Source organism: Venturia canescens, chromosome 3 (assembly GCF_019457755.1).
Source record: "Venturia canescens isolate UGA chromosome 3, ASM1945775v1, whole genome shotgun sequence".
Classification (NCBI taxonomy): domain Eukaryota; kingdom Metazoa; phylum Arthropoda; class Insecta; order Hymenoptera; family Ichneumonidae; genus Venturia; species Venturia canescens.
This window is the reverse complement of record NC_057423.1, coordinates 8,391,075-8,408,392: the sequence shown is the minus strand read 5'-3', so window position 1 is coordinate 8,408,392 and position 17,318 is coordinate 8,391,075. Positions and strand designations below refer to the sequence as shown.

Below are 17,318 nucleotides of genomic sequence, written 5' to 3'. Positions count from 1 at the left end.
GTACGTTCGATCGAGATTGAGCGAAAAAAACCTTGAATTACGATATTTTAGGCAATTCATATCCACTTACCGTCTGACTGCACAACTGTCTCGACTACTCGTACATTCGAATCTGTCGCGAGAAACGAACCCCGAGGGCTAGAGTATATGCCCGAAACATGCGTGAAAACGTCTCATCTCAGAAAATGATTATTTTGCAATTTCTAACTCCCGCGGCGTAACAGCAGTTGATCGAACAATTTTGCCAATTCATGTAATTTCACTTCTCTCTTTTCACACTCAACGAGAGATTTTGTATTTACATCGTAGCTCGAGCGACGAAAGGTCAATTCCATCTCGAAATATTCAGGTGAAAAAGAACTTGAGTTTACAGAGATTTTAACGGGATACAGAAGTTCGATTTGGAGGTTATCTTGGTGTTTATTTTTTCACCGGCTATGGAGAATTTATTTCTTTTTCGCTTTATTGTTTTTATATGGTAATTTGATAGTGCGATGTACACAGTGCGGGATGAAATTCTGCAAGTAATATTAAAACCGGTGCGGCGTATTATGTAATTACCCCAACATGACGAAATTTCTCAACTAGCGAAGCAAACAGAATCGAGGGTACGAACGAAATGAGAGTCTTTCACAGGAGTCTCGAAACCTTTATTCAAGGCTGCAAACTTCTCACACTCACACATTACTTTATCCTTTTCTTCTTCCCGTCGTCAATGTCGTTATTTTCTTAGGGAATAAACGGCGTGTACGTGCCAAGTGTTCATAATCATAACGCTAACGCTCACGCGGTTTAGAACATTTTTACGCCCATATTTCGGAACGTTCGAAATAAAAAAACGGTACTCAATCGCAACTTTGAAAACAACTCTCCATTTATTGTTCCTTCGTTCGTAGAAATAACACACAGTTATTCCCAATTTATTTAACCTTTCAAGGACGACTGGGTATGGTCAAAATTCAACCGCACTAGTTTGGTCGGCCACTGCACGCAAAAAATTCATTGACATCGCGCACAAATTTCGTATTAAAAAGGTCGATTTCGACGTAAAAAACTCCGCCCTTAAAAGCTTTAATTTTTAACCTCTTGTTTTAATTTTCATTTCCTGTCAAATTTAATTTCGACAATTTTTTGTCGGATGCAACGCGAATTATTGGTGGACTTCGAATCGTGAATCTCGAAAACGAGCGAAGAAACAGACAAAGTGATTTTTTTCAGGAAAAAATGTTGCTTCTAAAAATATGCCGATCGTTATTTTATGAATAAACATCAACTTCTTACTTCTGTGCTTCCCAACACCCATGACGAATGTAACGGCAATTGAATGAATAATTTTATGAGTTAAGGAAAACCGCTTAGCGTGTGTTAAGACGGAAGAAAAAAAATGCTGCAGGAGAAACAGGATCGGAGAATTTCGAGGAAATTCTTCCATCCTGGAATAGATTTGTTCGATTTGTTCGATTTCTCGTGGGCCAGTCGAGCTGGAACAGAACTCGCCATGGTCGAGCTCCCTCGGATCGATTAGTCTCAGGATGATTAATTGTTTTTGTTGGTAAATAGCCTTGCGACTTATATAGCTCATACCTATATTGCGACCCGGAAGCAGGCTTGATCTTGAAGCCTGAAAAAAAATGACCTCCGCCAATATCAGTGTCAAAAAAGCCAGCGCGGCGAAAATAAAAAAAACGTAACGTCCCAGTATATATTCCCGAACTCGACATCACGTGACGTCCGTTACTGTGAGTCTTTCGGTTAGCGCGAGCAAACGTAGGGAATTCCCAAGAATCCCGGTCGACGAAAATCCACTTTGATTTGACGAGCTGCGTCATTCTCGGTCATTCCTCGTAAAAAAGGGACGCTCGACGACAAACACTTTGAACGTTATTGAGGTATTTTCTGCTATCTTTATTTTTCGGGAATAAAGACAATCGAAAGAACGGAAACGATAGAAATGTAGGAATAATGAGTTACACGGGGGAAACACTTGACAAACGAACACCTTTTTTTAATAAACTCATCATTTATTGCTCATTTTACAGCGTTGAATAATCCATTTCTCGATCGAAGTTTTCTCGTAGTTTTATGCTTCACGCACATGACATATATCATTTAAAAAACATCGAAATTCGCGTACTTTTTCATATACGCAAACGTATAACCTATACAATTTGCTTTTCGACCATCACCACAATATTTAAATTCGCTTTTTAAAATGAGCTTAACGTTTCAAGAATGAGGCAGTCTTGAAAAATGTGCTCAGACGTTCATAACCTGTCGTCTAGAGTGAAGGAACATTCTTCGCCTCGCATTAAAAATCGATGTGTGCTGTTTCTTTATGTACACCGATACACTTTAATCCAAAAATTGAGTAAAATAATTGAATTTACTACATTAAATTATTGAAACAGTTCACGAAAAGAGACGCGAGTCACCGACCCGTTTTTCCAAACTCTCAAGTATCGATGGTATCGAACAACAACAGAAATCGAACAATGAAGCAGATCAAGCATAGACTCTGGATGGAGAGCATGCGCCCTCTACCATACTGAACGAATAGTTTGCTCTTCTCGCACGAGTTTGCTTGCAGAAGAGCTTTGAGAAGAGATAAATTTATTGACGTACTCAAATTTCGCGACGCTAGCAAAGTATCGAATTTATTATCCTCACAAATTACCTTCAAACAAATGTCATTTTTACTAATTATAAAATCACGTTCGATTATCAGCAAATTTAACGACGAACAAACCCCCATTCGAGTAGAAAGTACCAACGTTGAAAAGTCGTTATGCAGGTAAGTTGTGAGCGTTGAGTCTACCCCCCACACAAATAAAAAGATGGACACCCAAGTTTAGATAAATTCATTTATTTATTAAAAATCGAAATTTTTACAACACTGTTCCTGTAATGGCTAATTGTTTTTTATTCACACAGCATCAAAGCATCAATAAAAAATATTTTCACACACCTCGATTTTGTTCTATATTGATAAATTCCCGTTGAACATTGAGTTAGATCATGACATTTTTTAAAATTGTTTCATTGAGACACACAGAATAAAAAAAAGCGACGGAGAGTCAACGACCGGTTTTTCTAGAAACACGAGTTTCAAACGAGATAATCTGATAATGGTAAGTGTACAATTTTTTTCTCATAATTATACCGGAAACTTGGATTATAGTATAGTCAATCAGATACTGATGAGAACAGAAAAGCTCACATACATATCGTACGTAAGTGAAAATGATGCTTCGTGTGCACTCGATACGCGCTTTCATATCGTGCGCAACAGAAGGTGCGAAATATGATTTTTAAAAGTCTTATCATTTATCCGGCGATATAAACAATAATGCATGGAATAAAAAGGTTATAAAAGTCAATTGCTTTTTTGTTTAACTATATTTGAAATAGAGCCTCTGTTGATTCATTTTTTTATTCCGTCTGTCACGAGAAAGCTGTAAAGGCGAACGTCACGTATAGAAGCAATGATTCCAAGGGTCGGAAATTTTAGAAATTTATTACAAATGTTTGATGAACGAGATCAACGTCGGTCGAGGCAGCGGAGAATTTCAAGTTTAATTTTCGACGTCTCTAATCTTCGAACGTGTGTCACGTAGAGCTTAGCGAGCTCGAGCAAAGTTTTCAGCTATATACTGTGTGTACGAATCTGAAGACAGCGGGACTAATTTCTGTGGTAAATCGAGGCATTATCGTTTCGTGTTGCAACACACGATACTTGACGTGCAAAGTTGCGGTAATTCTGAGAGACTGGAGGCGAAAGACCGAATCATTTATTTTATTTATACGTATACGTACGCAGGTATATGTGTGCGACCACGTGATCGTCTCGGAAAACTTGGCTCGTGATGCTCAACGTTTAATGAAGAGCGAATAATCCTTGTACCCATTGCCGCGTGTGTAACGCAACGTGTGTATATCCGTTCTTTCATGCATCACAAAACTTCATTTTTTTATGTTTATAATCTTCTAATACTATCAATCACGATGCAAACTCAAATGCGTTTTATCAAGCAATACGTTTTAATATAACTCGACTCATTATTTAAATTACGATTGAAAAAATGGCAAACATCTGAATTATTCACTCTGTTCGAAAGTAAATCGATCTCTCTGATGAGGCGGAGAGAAATAAAAGTGCATAACTTTATGGAAGGTAAGACAACCCTAAGACCATAAGAATCCACACAATATCATGCGGTTCCCTCTGACGGCAGTTTTTTTTATTAGTTCGAGTACATACTCAATCGACGTTTTTCGTACTAAGCTGTTGATTTTGGAAAATGTTTTGAAGTATCCCTCGTTTTTTTCGGCACAACAATACGTTTTTATTTAGAACAAATATTTTTTTCGGGTCCGTTTGTTTCAGGCAGGGGACTTTTTCGATATGTCACGTGGATATTTCTTGTTCTTCGTTGAGGGCACACTTTTCAAAACATCAATCGTATTAAGAGAATCAATTTTTTCGTTGATCGCTTTTTCCATGCACAAATTTTTCACGTAGTCCTGTTTCGCATCACCAAAGTAAATTCATGAATTAGCGAACAAGGTTTTTATACAAAATTATTGCACGTGAAGAAATAAAGTGAGAATTCCTGGGTTAGCGATCGTTTACGAATGCGAGAAAGTTTTCTATAATTACGAATATGAGCAGTGAAAACCGTGGATGCAAATCAAAATAACCGATTTAGGACATTTTGACATCGAAAGTCCGGTATTAACGGTGCGTACAAGATAAATCTCATGAGATAACAAGATTTGAAGATTCATCTTTACGCGTGAGTGACGTGCGTCGATGGATTTAACCTAGAACGTGAAACTTGTCTGAGATGTGCGCGAAGACGGGGAAAGTTTATGTAGCCGCAGTTGACACGAGTGTTTACAGCGGTATAAACGAATAAACAGCGTATATCGATTAAGCAAAGTTGGTTTATTATATACATGTAAATCGAAAGAAAGGAGGGAAAAGGAACGAGATAACCGCATGCCATATTTTGTAAACACAAACGTTCTCTCAACTCTCGGCATCGCACGCGCACAAGGACGCGAAGGACATTCCCCCATAACGAAACGGTTAAATTGCTCGAATTGCACGTAACGCATTCTTTTTACGCGTACCACTACACACGTATTTACCAATTTTTCACGTGAAGCCTTGCGTCTCTCTTGACCTCAGGCACAGCATTGGAAGACGTAACTACTTAGCTCCGGTTTTTCTTGCGTTTCGATGTTTCTTAGAATGAACATTATAGTAAAAAAAAAAAAAATAAAAAAAATGTATTCATTGATCGTTAATTTTTAAAATATATGTATTTGAGTGTACTTTACAAGTTTACGCAACTCATTTTTTTCTGCGATCTGTTTTATTCTAACATCCTTGAATTGTCTCACCATTGTTGCCGTCACACTGCGCAAACATTCGCAATGATTCATATATAAATGATGCGCATACTCAAATAATGGTTTATGAATATTCTGGGAAAACTGTTTCACTGGAATCTACTGTTTTTTTTAAATGAAGAGCTGCAGAGAAGCAATCACAGATCACCGCAATTTGCACTTCCACCCATACGAATGACCCCGCGATAAAAAAAAAAACCTAATTCATTCCGACTCGAAATTCGAGTTGGAACACGACATGTATTTTCGAATTTGAAAGGATTTTTTAAATGCCTACACTAAATATAGAGACAGAACCAGCAAAACTATCTAAATTTCTGCACCTTTTCCGCTTGCCATAACATGAAGCGCGTTCAAGGAGTCACTATTATTTTATAGTTTTTAGTGCAAATATATGTATAGCGATTGCCTGAAGTTTTGTAGCCATATAAAAACTCACGTCTATGATGAGTTCTTTGGCGCTGTAGACAATTTGGAGGAAATTTCTGCTGGCGCCATCAGTGAAGAAATATTTAAGTTAACATCGAATGAACCCAAAAATCCGTAGTTTCGTAGAATATCGACGGATGATACTGCTCTTGACACGCACAGCTCCTGTTTTTACCGACAGGCCGCTCACCACTTTTGGAACTCATCGAGTTGCCTTTCTTCAATTTCCTTTACCACTGTGGCTAGGAATAGTCCGTTCAATTTCAAAGGTCCGTTTTTATTTTACACTTTCGTCGCCGGTCTTTTTGTGAGGAGACACTGTCTGAAGGAATTTACTCCAAAGATATTTTCGAGTCACTGATGAGTTAAATAAAATATTTCATTAAAGTTAGTAAACTTACTTGCGCGTATCATATTATTGCGGGAAAATCTTTCCCCACATCTCGAGTGCCCAGTTTCCCTCCATATTTTATCTGAAACTGCGCTCTGCGCATTTGCGTCGACCATTTACAAATTACAATTCAAATTTTGCACGTCGTTGACGTGAACACTGCGCGCAGACGAACTTGAAAGGATGCAGGACGTTCAGACAAGTGGTTTTTTTTTATATTAATAAATCTCGTGATTTTTTTATATTTTTGAATCTTTCTTTTCATCATTAATTTTATAAAGAAATGGCAGAATCTCATAATTCATCGTATAGCTCTTCAGGCGATGAAGATAGTGAAAGTTTTATTATATCAAATGATTCAAGCGACGAAGACGACAAAAAGATTGTTATATCGGAAAGCTCAGCCAATGAAACGGACAAGTATGTAATACCTCTATTTATTTAAACGTATAATACCCCTGTAAATCCTCTGTTTATGTTTTTTTTCTCTATTCTTATCCTGAAAGGTGTTGTCATTGAGATTTTCAATGTCGTCAAGTAGGTCAAGATGTACTAATATTTTTCTTTTTTTTTCAGCAATGAGAGCACAAAAACCGAATCTACTAATGGCAGAATCACACCATTGATTCACAAAGCAATTCGTAGAAGCCTTCATCATTTTAAGCAATCGTCCAATGATGAAACAGAGAATTTAAGTACCGAAAATCTCACCAACTCACCTATATTAAAGAGTAAAAGTATGTATGAAGAAGACAATCAAAATATTGACATTTTTTCTCATTCGTTCATGTTGAAAAGAAATTGGCAAAGCTGCTGGAACAAAATTGTACTTTTTCCCATGAAACTTGATTGAGAAAAAAAAGTTTTCATTCAACATTAATAGTTTGTTGTAATATTTAAAAAAAATTATACATTTTCTGCTGCAATAGCAAAATAATCTAAACATAATTGTTTAAAGGGTAACAATTTTTTTGGACAGCTCTATTTGTGAAAAAATAAGTTTCATGCAGTGTATTGACATAATTACTTCAATAAAATTGCACCTTCAATAAAATAAAGGTGATTTATTATGAACCGTATTCATTCACATTAATCTAATACCATTAAACTTTTTACTTGAACTTTTATGCCACTTTTTCTAGCAGTCATTGGTCGACTGAATTTCTTTAAATACAATAATTATTATTTAGATTCGTCACAATCAAAGATCACCCCTCGCAAAGGCTACAGTAATTCTGCAGATTCTTCAGATGAGGAGGAAGATATAAGTACTCGAATGAAAACACACTCAGCTACATCGAGTGAACAGGGTATGCATATGCTATTTCATAAAACAATGAAAATATGAATCACTTTTCACTATGCAAAAAAAATGTATCAGTTACGAGAGTGGGGTGTTCGGTAACTAAAAAATAGATACATCATTTTTGTTAATTACTATTATTTCCAACCTTTATTCATTATAAACCAACTAAAATGAAAAATTCCAATTAATTTTTATTGATAATATATTCGAAAAAGAAATTGATGCCTCAATAAGAAAATTCTCTACCATTTTTGATTCCAGAAACCTCATCAAATCTTGTTGACAGTTGTATCCAGATCCCAGCAAACCACAAGCATTCCAATAAACACTATACTGATTCTGAAACGAATGATTCAGTTGTTAGAGTTCGACCTAAACCCAAACATATACATCATTTGGAAAGTTCAAGTGAAACAGATGATGATTCTCCTGAAAGTCACGTAATCAGTACGGATGAAGACGACGAAGAGGAATCAAAAAATTTGAGTCTCAGTCCTAAACTTGCACAGCGAAAAGCATATCTTGAAGCCCAGTTACATCAGGTTGATAGACAACTAACCAAATCAAAAGTGAGAGCAACCGATTACAAATTGAGATAAAAATTCGAAGAATGTTTTTATTCGATGAAAATATAGTCTTATTCCAATTTTCCCAAGGAATGAAGAGTATGATGGTTGATAATAGAAATCGTCAAGAGTTTCTCCTTGAAGAAAGGAGATATTATCTATTTAATTTCACAATAACTCATGAATTCGTGTTGTTACGAATTTTAGCCAGTGTTTTCCATTTATGTATGATATTTTATTCGTTTTAGATGTTGCTTAATTCTGGAAACCTTGGAGCACTCCACGATAAAGGTGAAAAGATTCGACAGAACATAATAACACAAGAAACGAAGCTGGCTGATATACAAAACCAGCTGCAGTATATTGAAGATAACGCAAAAAAATCGAGTGCAAAATTACTTCGTATGCAAGAAGTTAAAAAGTCGCTTTTCAAAGAGGGAAGTTTAGAAATTGACCCGACGTTTTTAAAACCTACAACGTCGTCTCAACAAATTGATCTCGGTAAAAAGGCCCTCAAAACTTTTCAAAAAGAACAAGAATTGACTGTGGATAGACTCAAAGATCTTCATGGATCTCTATTGTCTCGTCCGGAGGAAACCCAGCTCGCCGACGACCCGAGAGGGCTCAAGGTGAAGCTGATGCCCCATCAAAAGTATGCACTCACATGGCTATTATGGCGAGAGCAACAAAACCCGGCCGGAGGTGTATTGGGTGAGTTGATTAGGAATTCTCAAAAGTTATCGTACTTGACAAAGCACCGTCCCAATTCGTTTACGTGATTTGAATAGAAACTGATCAAGAACTTCGAAATTATGCAAAAAAAATGGCTACTACGAGAAGCTTTCACTGTTCCATGAACATGCATTTTTTGTTCACAGCTGATGACATGGGCTTAGGAAAAACTTTAACGATGATTTCGCTAGTGGTTACTGCAAAGCAGATAAAAGATGCTGCTGATGACAGTGATGAGGAAAACGAAAAGTGGCTATCGAGTGCTCGAACTCAGCGTAAGTAATCTTGCAACTTAATTTTTCGTTTGTTCAGTTCTATGAGTAAGAATCATTATTTTGATCACGTATAGAAAGTAATTAAATATTAGATGATTTATTCGGATTATAGGACATTTGGGCGGAACACTTGTCGTCGCTCCGGCATCGTTAGTGGCTCAGTGGCAGTCGGAAGTAAAAAATCGTTGTAAAAGCAGATTACTTACCGTCGAGCTTTTTCATGGAAATAACCGCGAATCAAATCCGAAACGGTTAGCAAGGAATGATATTGTCGTTACTACATACAATATCATATCCAGAGAGTTTAAAACTTCTGGAGTTCTCTATAAGGTATTCATAGAATGTTATATATCGAAATTGATGCAGGTTATTTACAGCAGATTAATGTAACAATGCAACGTTTCCTTGTGAAGAAGCAAGAGTAGATTTTATAATTTTCGCTGTACGGGGATGATTTCGAGATGATGCAAACATGAAATTTACTCTTCGTTTTCGTGTTTCAGATCCATTGGAAACGTGTGATTCTTGACGAAGCCCACGTAATCCGAAATCACAAGAGTTTAACCTGTGAGGCAGTCTGTGGCATAAGTGCCTCAAAAAGATGGGTTCTCACAGGAACTCCTGTCCACAATAAAGAAATGGACTTGTTTTCTCTGCTCAAATTTTTAAAGTGTTCCCCCTTTGATGATGTTCGCGTGTGGAAGCGATGGGTCGACAACAAAAATGTAGCTGGCTCAGAGAGGTTATCAACAGTGATGAAAAGTATTATGCTACGTCGAACCAAGCAGGAACTGCAAGAGAACGGTTCTCTGGACGTATTACCTGAAAAGTTGATTGAAACAATTGAAGTTAAACTCGATCCTGACGAGCGACTTGTCTACGATAAAGTTCTGGTGTTTTCCAGAACCTTGTTCGCACAATTCCTTGCACAACGAGCCGAAAAGGCCCACATGCAGGAGCTCGGGACTGGAATGTACGATAAACCTTCTTGGCAGATGAACCGTAAGTTTTTGAGAATAATTTTTATTTATGGTTCGATTTAATGTTGAATGGAAGTGTTTGCACTTTTTTCTCCCCCCTACCACATACTTTATTCGTCAAAAATTATATTAATGCATTCTTTGTGCTCAATTTATATTTTTCAGTGATGAATATGAAATTTTATATTCAAAGTTGGTCAAACAAGCAAAACTATTTTTGATTTCCAGATAAAGACACTCAATTCACAAAGGCTCAAAAAAAGCTACTATCGATGCATGCAGACGTCGCTGCCCACGATATTCTTGTTCTTTTGTTACGCTTACGGCAGCTGTGCTGTCATTCTTCATTGATTCACTCCATGCTCGATCGGCAAGACATTGAAGAAAATAGTTTGCATGACATGGAAAATCCGGCAGGGCTGGCTACGCGATTAGCAGACATGTCTCTGCATGACGATGACGGCGAGGACGAAGGCGAGATCGGTGTCGACGAAAGGGTCGCCGAGCACCTATTAACATCGAATAACCCAGTGTTCGATCGGAATCGTCAAAGTTCCAAGGTAATTAATTCGAATCAGCAGAAAGTGAACATTTTCGTTGTTCTATTAAACAATGGAAAAGTGTTTCCTGATTGAATTAATTCAGGTGCTTTTCCGTATTAGCTTTTTCGATTGCAGTGTATTTCCTGTTATACTATGTGTTTCAAAACTCCTCTGGCCACATCCATATCCAATCGTTATTATTTTTTCAATGTTTCAGCTGAAGGTGGTTATGAAAAAAATCAAAGAAATCGTTACGGACAACGACGATAAGCTCATAGTTGTGTCCCAATGGACCAGCGTGCTTGAACTTGTCGCTGATAATCTTAAAGACCTGAAAAAGGTTTCGTACCGAATGTTCACGGGTAAAGTCCCAGTCAAAGATAGACAGGTATGTAGTTGAGACAAAAACTTTTTTTTTAGTTTTATTCCCAAACGGAAACAAAAAAGGCAGACCTTGCAACTATGATCTCGAAAAAGGATGCATTTGCGATCACAAATAAGTAGGTCATTCAAAAGTAGAAAGATATTTAGATAAATCGTCAAGAAAACTCATGGTTGAGAGAATTTCAATGAAAAATTTACGAAATAACAATGAAAACGGGAGAACACCATGAACATAGAAATGTTTTCACGAAGATGAAATCAAATTTTTCACGTGCTAAGAGAGATTCTATTTCATTTTTAAAATATTACAAAATACAGTATTGTATTTTGTATATATTGTAACCGATTTTATGAGCAAAAGTGAAAAAATATTTGAGACAAAAAATGCCATGGTACAGAGGAAGTAAAAAATTAATCTTTTACTGAAAATACTGGGTGCCAATCTTCTATAATTGACGAATAAAAAAGGAAAATCCATAACAGTTTGAGCTTATAGTAACAATGGGGAGGGGCGGAAAAACTCGATATCACGAATAAAAAAAAATGTTGACTCTTCAGAACTGCAGCTCCTGACAGCTCAGATGTTTCACAACACGTGAAAATATTAGCAAGAGAAAACGATAGATTCGAGTCAGAGTCTGGCTTAAAACTAGTAACTAAATAACTAAGTACTAACTAAACATTAAAGATTCGAAACCAACATATTGCTCTCACCAAATAAATAAAAGATTTTTTCAAATTTCAGGGTATCATGGATGACTTCAATTCTCGATATTCGGAAACGAACGTACTCCTCCTGTCGTTGACAGCTGGTGGAGTTGGATTGAATTTAGTCGGAGCCAACCATTTGTTGCTGTTGGATATCCATTGGAATCCACAACTTGAGAATCAGGCGCAAGATCGCATCTATAGATTTGGTCAGAAAAAAGACGTGTACATTTACAAGTAAGCTGAATATTTGTTGAATTTAAGTTATTCTCGACTCATAAAAAACTATCATTTTGATAATGTTTTTTTTTCTTCATTTTCAGATACATATGCTCTGACACGATCGAGGAGCGAATCAAAGCGCTCCAAGAACATAAATTGGCAATTGCGGACAGTCTTCTAAGTGGTAGTGGAAAAGCTGGAGCGTCTAAGCTTTCGCTCGATGAAATGAAAATGCTTTTCGGTATTTAGTTATAAGTAAAGCCTTTGATTCTGTTTCTTAATTCTTATCACGAGACTCTGTGAAGATAATTCGTTTAAACAATGCTAGTTTACTGCCTACGAATTAAAACTATGTATCGTTCCTTTTCTCGTATTTGACATGTAAATAAGTGATAATAAGTATCCTTCGCATTGTTAAATTGAGTATTTATATATTTAATCTTCATTGATATTAGCTTTATTTGTCTCTAGTTATGTTTACACTCTGGGAATTTATGTACTGTCTCGACAGTTTAGACAGTTATTGTTGCTGTGCCACATTCCGTACGAGAAGTAAAAGTACTGAAATAAAAAATGCCAAAATATATAATTAATAAACGTATGATTGAAGAAAAAAAAAATTTTCTACTTATTCAACACTCTCACTCAGTACTTGAATATGTTATATTTGTGAATATTTTTTACTCGATCGCTTTCGTTTGATGAGTATTCTCACAGCCGATAAAAATGGCACCAGTGGAAATATATTTGATGTTCTGCATTATGGGCTGAGCACCTCAAATATTCGCGCGTCGAAAAGTGACAGCTTTGAAGCAAGTTTTCGTGTCACACGTCTGGTCCGTTACTTTTTCTTAAAATTAAGAAATAAACAATACAAAACGTGAGTCAACTTTGACAGCTTAGAGAAATGGCGAGTAACAGAAGTACGCGTGAAGTTTTATTATCACTCGTTGACGATATAGAGCTAATAGCAAAGTAAGTAGACAAACATAACCTTGAAAATGTTTTCTCATAACAATATAAAGACGTGAAATTTAAATGTTTGAATTCGTTTTCTAGGGAAATGATAGAAAACACAATAGCTCAGAAACACCTGAAACTATCGAGCACCGAACATGCCCAATTGACAGATCTCTTAGTGGCCAAAGACAATGAATTGAAAAGTACTTTGAAAAAAGCTGCAGAACAAGCGAAAATAGACCTTAAGATGGAAGCTCTCAAAGCAGAAGTCGAGAAACAAGATCAAGACATACAACAGTTGCAAAGACAGTTAAAAGAAGCTGAGCAAATTTTAGCTACCGCTATTTATCAAGCCAAGCAAAAATTGCAATCTATCGCCAGAGCTAATAAACGTCCTGTACCTTCTGAAGAACTTATCAAATTTGCTCATCGAATTAGCGCTTCTAATGCTGTTTGTGCCCCTCTTACTTGGCAACAAGGGGATCCTAGACGACCTTATCCTACAGGTAAAAATAATTTAGTTCTTTATGCTCAGAACTTGTAATTCAAATTAATAAGATGCAAAGAAATTTCTCACATTTTGATCCAAATGAATTCAAAACGAAAAATTTAAAACTTTATTTTATATTGAAAATACTGAAATTTAACTAGATTCTAAACTGTTTTGTATTGTTACCAAATGTTAATTCTTTTCGATTGCACCATGAACATAATTTTTTTCTCAATTGCACCATGGACACCATTTTTGTAAATGGAATTTACAAGAACTTCAATTATTTTTTTGTCTGAATTGTCACTCGAAGGTTTTTAATTTTTATATATGTGCTTCTTCGATTAAAAACTTAGATTTCAATCCCTTATTTTTTTTGACATTGAGAAATTTGCAATGAAAAACAAACTTACGGAAATACGAGAGCAGGAATGTTTGAATTTTTGCAAAAGCATTGGACTCACGATAAAGATATAAATAAATGAATAATTGTGAGTTATGATGGTCAAAAAATGTTTAATGTCTTTTTGTTGTATAAATTTTGCATTCTCGAAATATGAATTTCCTCAGTTTTGTAGACTGTAAAGCCAATTTACAGAGCTATGATAATTTAACATTGATTGAGAACCTTTTATCTAAACCTGGAGTAAATAATTGAATAATCCGTAAAATAAAAATAATGCATTTTGAAACGCAACAAACAGTTGCGTTTCAAAAATGCACGTTCAATACCATAATTTTATAGGGTTCAGAATTCTGACTCAGAAATCCAACTTTCAACTGATACTGTTTTTTTCCAGATATTGAAATGAGATTAGGCTATTTAGGACGTTTGAGCGATCTTCCCTTAAACGGACAAATGCTTGGATCGCATCCAGGAATAACGTCCGATCTTCACAGAGCTGGACATCCGCCTGGCGGTAAGTGCGAAAAGAGATTCTTAATATCAAAGAATAGCCATACCGTTTTCCCCATTTTGTTTTTTCTGTTTCTTTCAGAACCACCGATATCTCAGGCCAATCAATTTGCATGGCATCCATCTGGTGAAATTCATATGTCAATGGGTGGCCAAGGAAGTGTTGCAATGAACACACATAAACAAGAGAATGAAGACGTTGAAGTTATGTCGACAGACTCGTCAAGCAGTTCTTCAAGCGATTCTCAATAATCTATAGAGCTTTCGATGGAATTTGTAACTCGAATGATCTTTTCGTCCCTCCGAATAACTTCGTATTCACACGATATTTCCGACACAAAAATATTGTATATTTTTTTCTCGTACGATTAAAACTTATTGTCTAATCACAGTCTTCGTCCCGCGAGATCTCTTAGGAATATTTGATCCACGAAGAACCTCCATATTGCAGTTGCCACGTGAAAGTTCGATATTGCAGTCATTCGAGCAGTATTTCTGGTAATAATTTATGTAAAGCCTCGAATTTGAATTGTTTTTCCACGTTCGCCTACAAAAAAGATAAAAATTGATTCTTTTTGTTTCTATTTTCCTTTCAATTTTAACTATTTTTCAAGACTGACCAAAAGTTCATTTTCGTTGAATTTGGATTTTTGAAATTGCACGTTCTTTTCACGAGTAAACGTCAGCCCAAACAATTTACAGTCATTCTCTATTTTACTGATGTCTCTATACAATAAGATTTCTTGCAATCTTAAGCCCGGGAAAGTAAGAGATTGACTGTTGTAACCTGAACTCATGATACGTAGAGCATTCCTGAAAAATAAATGAATAAACTCAAAGTATACGAGAGCATGAATACCACTTTTTCAAGATCATTTGGAATTTTTTTTGTAAGATATTCATTTGACTCGAGGGAAAAAATTTATCATATCAAAATCATTAAGTTTATATGTTTAATATAAAATCTAATTTTACCTTCTGCATGAAGTGAAAAAAAAATTACCTTCTAATGCTCGGTAAATTCCTGAGAGCAGCGCATGCAAAAATGGGTTCTAATTTTCCTATGAGTTTGCACACACGCACATAATTATTTAGGTACCAAGCGAGCGATATCTCCATGGCATTTTTTACTTCCTTCGATTCTCTGGAGGGAAACAAAAAAACAACAATAATAGTAAGAATTACTAGTAATAATAACAAAATGACCAATCTGGATGCTAACTGAATGTACCTGTATTTCTTGGGTAACAACAATCCTCTTTGTAATGCTGTAGCATCACCAAGATACAGTAATATGTAGAGAGCCTCGATCTGTGCTCTCTTGTCGTTAATGCTCAAACAAGCCATGTGATCTTGTAAGTTATGCTTTTCTTCAGGAATTCTTTCTCGTTCGTCGTAAAGAACCAACAAATGTTTTATACATTCTAGTAAATGTTGGTCATTGAACTTTGGCACATACTCCTCAAGAGGTCGATCACACATTCTAGAAAAGGATTGCATATAAATTGAAAATTGGACAATTTTCTTTGTCCAACGCTCATTGCTTCTTGTCAAATATAAGAATTCTGAGTTTGTTATGTGTCCAAATAGGATGTTTTTGGTATTTATTGAAAAAGAAAATTCAGTTGACTCAATAGTCATTGGCAGCTCTTATTGCCCTCTGATATCGCTAAGGCAACTGATGGATTTTCAGAAAGAAGTTTCAACTTCTGGGAATGTCATTTTTAAAAAGGCAAAGTTTTTTTCGTATTAAAAACTCCCATTAAAGTTGTAGACATCAGTGTTTCAAATGTATAAATTTGTGGAGTTTTGGGCTAAAATTCACTTCATAGTTACCTTTCTCCAGCATAAATATGGAATTTAACTATAGGTTCGTAGAGTTCTATACTGATCGGTATATTGAGTCTCTGGATGACTGCATCCTGTCTAATGGCTCTTAGTCTGTCAAAAATGAATTCATAAACCAGAGCCCAGTTTATATCGGCACGAGTGGCAACACTAGAACAGTAAGGTATTTCCATTTAATGTAAAAATTGACTGAAAGGAAACTTTGAATGATGTTGATTAATAACTTTTTGAACAAATATCTTATAGTCATCAAGAGCACAGGTGCTGGTCGAAGTTCACTGATATCTGTCATAGATTTTCCAGCGGAGGGTCGGCTGTAACATTTGACAGTTTTTGCTGGATCAGCTTTTGGTCTTCTTAAATGCTTCGTTCGATCGTCTATCTCCAAAATGTGCAACAAGCCCTCTCGTTCACGGCTACGAAGTAAATGTAAGTCAACAAAAACGTCACCTTTAAAAAACATTTACTGGCAAAAAAGTAAAACGTCCATACAGCCAACGTTCTTTTTCGGAACACATCCCAAAACACGCTCCTTGAAGCATTTCCGTCATTTTTTACGAAGTTTATCAGCGGATATTTAAACTTTCATGGTTTAGTAATCAAATAATGAAGTATGTGTTTATTGGTGTTTATACATTGGCAGATTCGAAAACGAAACCTCTGGTACGCACGAAAAGAAAACAATGGAAAAATAAATAAAGCGGAAGTAGCGCCGCGACTGGCCACTAGTGGTGTTAATGCAAAGTTTGGTTGCATTTCGTCCCGCGCGCGCGACCATACCGTCATGCACGCCAAACCCTCCTTTTCGTCTGACGGAAAGTCGCCAAAGCTCTCGACATTGTTGATCGCCCGTTTCATTCTTTATTATAAATATATAATGATTCCAAAACACTTTTTTCATCGACGCTTTTGCCTTCGGGACGCACAATAACTCAAGCATACGAGAATGTGATTTAAGTTTTTCCCAAAGAATTCGTAGTTTTCCGTAATAGTGTAAAAAAAATCAATAATAACCATGCAAAAATAGGAACGAAGAATCTAGAAGCACTGCTGGGAAATAGCCTCAAAAATATATATATTTCGGACAAAAATCCCAATCGGTAAAAAGTCGTTAAAAATATTACACGAGTACGAATAGTCGCCGTGTCTCCAAC

The 17,318-nt window shown here is 36.1% G+C and overlaps 3 protein-coding genes and 1 long non-coding RNA gene across 5 annotated transcripts; 2 read left to right on the top strand and 2 right to left on the bottom strand.

The window, feature by feature from the left end:
* The first annotated feature begins 6,057 nt into the window (after positions 1-6,057).
* LOC122408192 (transcription termination factor 2-like) lies at positions 6,058-12,570 on the top strand. The gene is made up of 12 exons (XM_043414835.1): positions 6,058-6,655; positions 6,812-6,972; positions 7,426-7,545; positions 7,803-8,110; positions 8,356-8,818; positions 8,986-9,114; positions 9,227-9,444; positions 9,618-10,116; positions 10,323-10,654; positions 10,854-11,024; positions 11,766-11,965; positions 12,052-12,570. The coding sequence occupies exons 1-12, from the start codon at positions 6,519-6,521 to the stop codon at positions 12,197-12,199; spliced, it is 2,886 nt and encodes a 961-aa protein (XP_043270770.1). The 5' UTR covers positions 6,058-6,518; the 3' UTR covers positions 12,200-12,570.
* On the bottom strand, positions 12,392-12,749 carry LOC122408201 (uncharacterized). Its single transcript, XR_006260388.1, has 2 exons — positions 12,635-12,749; positions 12,392-12,511 (listed from the first exon to the last, which is right to left on the bottom strand). It is a non-coding gene; the product is annotated as an uncharacterized lncRNA (long non-coding RNA).
* Positions 12,750-12,786: 37 nt separating this feature from the next.
* Positions 12,787-14,710, top strand: MED4 (mediator complex subunit 4). 2 transcript variants are annotated; one of them, XM_043414850.1, is made up of 4 exons: positions 12,787-12,925; positions 13,010-13,416; positions 14,201-14,320; positions 14,399-14,710. In XM_043414850.1, the coding sequence occupies exons 1-4, from the start codon at positions 12,858-12,860 to the stop codon at positions 14,566-14,568; spliced, it is 765 nt and encodes a 254-aa protein (XP_043270785.1). In that variant the 5' UTR covers positions 12,787-12,857; the 3' UTR covers positions 14,569-14,710. The 2 variants fall into 2 exon arrangements, with proteins under 2 accessions (XP_043270785.1, XP_043270784.1); XM_043414849.1 differs by having other exon boundaries at positions 14,201-14,710.
* On the bottom strand, positions 14,645-16,899 carry LOC122408197 (germinal-center associated nuclear protein). Its single transcript, XM_043414847.1, has 7 exons — positions 16,657-16,899; positions 16,389-16,580; positions 16,153-16,314; positions 15,548-15,799; positions 15,320-15,460; positions 14,937-15,129; positions 14,645-14,863 (listed from the first exon to the last, which is right to left on the bottom strand). The coding sequence occupies exons 1-7, from the start codon at positions 16,713-16,715 to the stop codon at positions 14,795-14,797; spliced, it is 1,068 nt and encodes a 355-aa protein (XP_043270782.1). The 5' UTR covers positions 16,716-16,899; the 3' UTR covers positions 14,645-14,794.
* Between the last annotated feature and the right edge of the window lie 419 nt (positions 16,900-17,318).

Coding starts and splice junctions, on each gene's coding strand:
- LOC122408197 (XM_043414847.1), bottom strand. CDS start 16,715: ATGACGGAAATGCTTCAAGGAGCGTGTTTTGGGATGTGTTCCGAAAAA. Junction 15,800..16,152: donor CATATTTATGCTGGAGAAAG/GTAACTATGAAG, acceptor ATCCTTTTCTAG/AATGTGTGATCGACCTCTTG. Junction 15,130..15,319: donor AATTTACCGAGCATTAGAAG/GTAATTTTTTTT, acceptor TTTATTTTTCAG/GAATGCTCTACGTATCATGA.
- LOC122408192 (XM_043414835.1), top strand. CDS start 6,519: ATGGCAGAATCTCATAATTCATCGTATAGCTCTTCAGGCGATGAAGAT. Junction 8,819..8,985: donor CCCGGCCGGAGGTGTATTGG/GTGAGTTGATTA, acceptor TTTTGTTCACAG/CTGATGACATGGGCTTAGGA. Junction 9,115..9,226: donor ATCGAGTGCTCGAACTCAGC/GTAAGTAATCTT, acceptor TTCGGATTATAG/GACATTTGGGCGGAACACTT.
- MED4 (XM_043414849.1), top strand. CDS start 12,858: ATGGCGAGTAACAGAAGTACGCGTGAAGTTTTATTATCACTCGTTGAC. Junction 12,926..13,009: donor GATATAGAGCTAATAGCAAA/GTAAGTAGACAA, acceptor TTCGTTTTCTAG/GGAAATGATAGAAAACACAA. Junction 13,417..14,200: donor TAGACGACCTTATCCTACAG/GTAAAAATAATT, acceptor GTTTTTTTCCAG/ATATTGAAATGAGATTAGGC.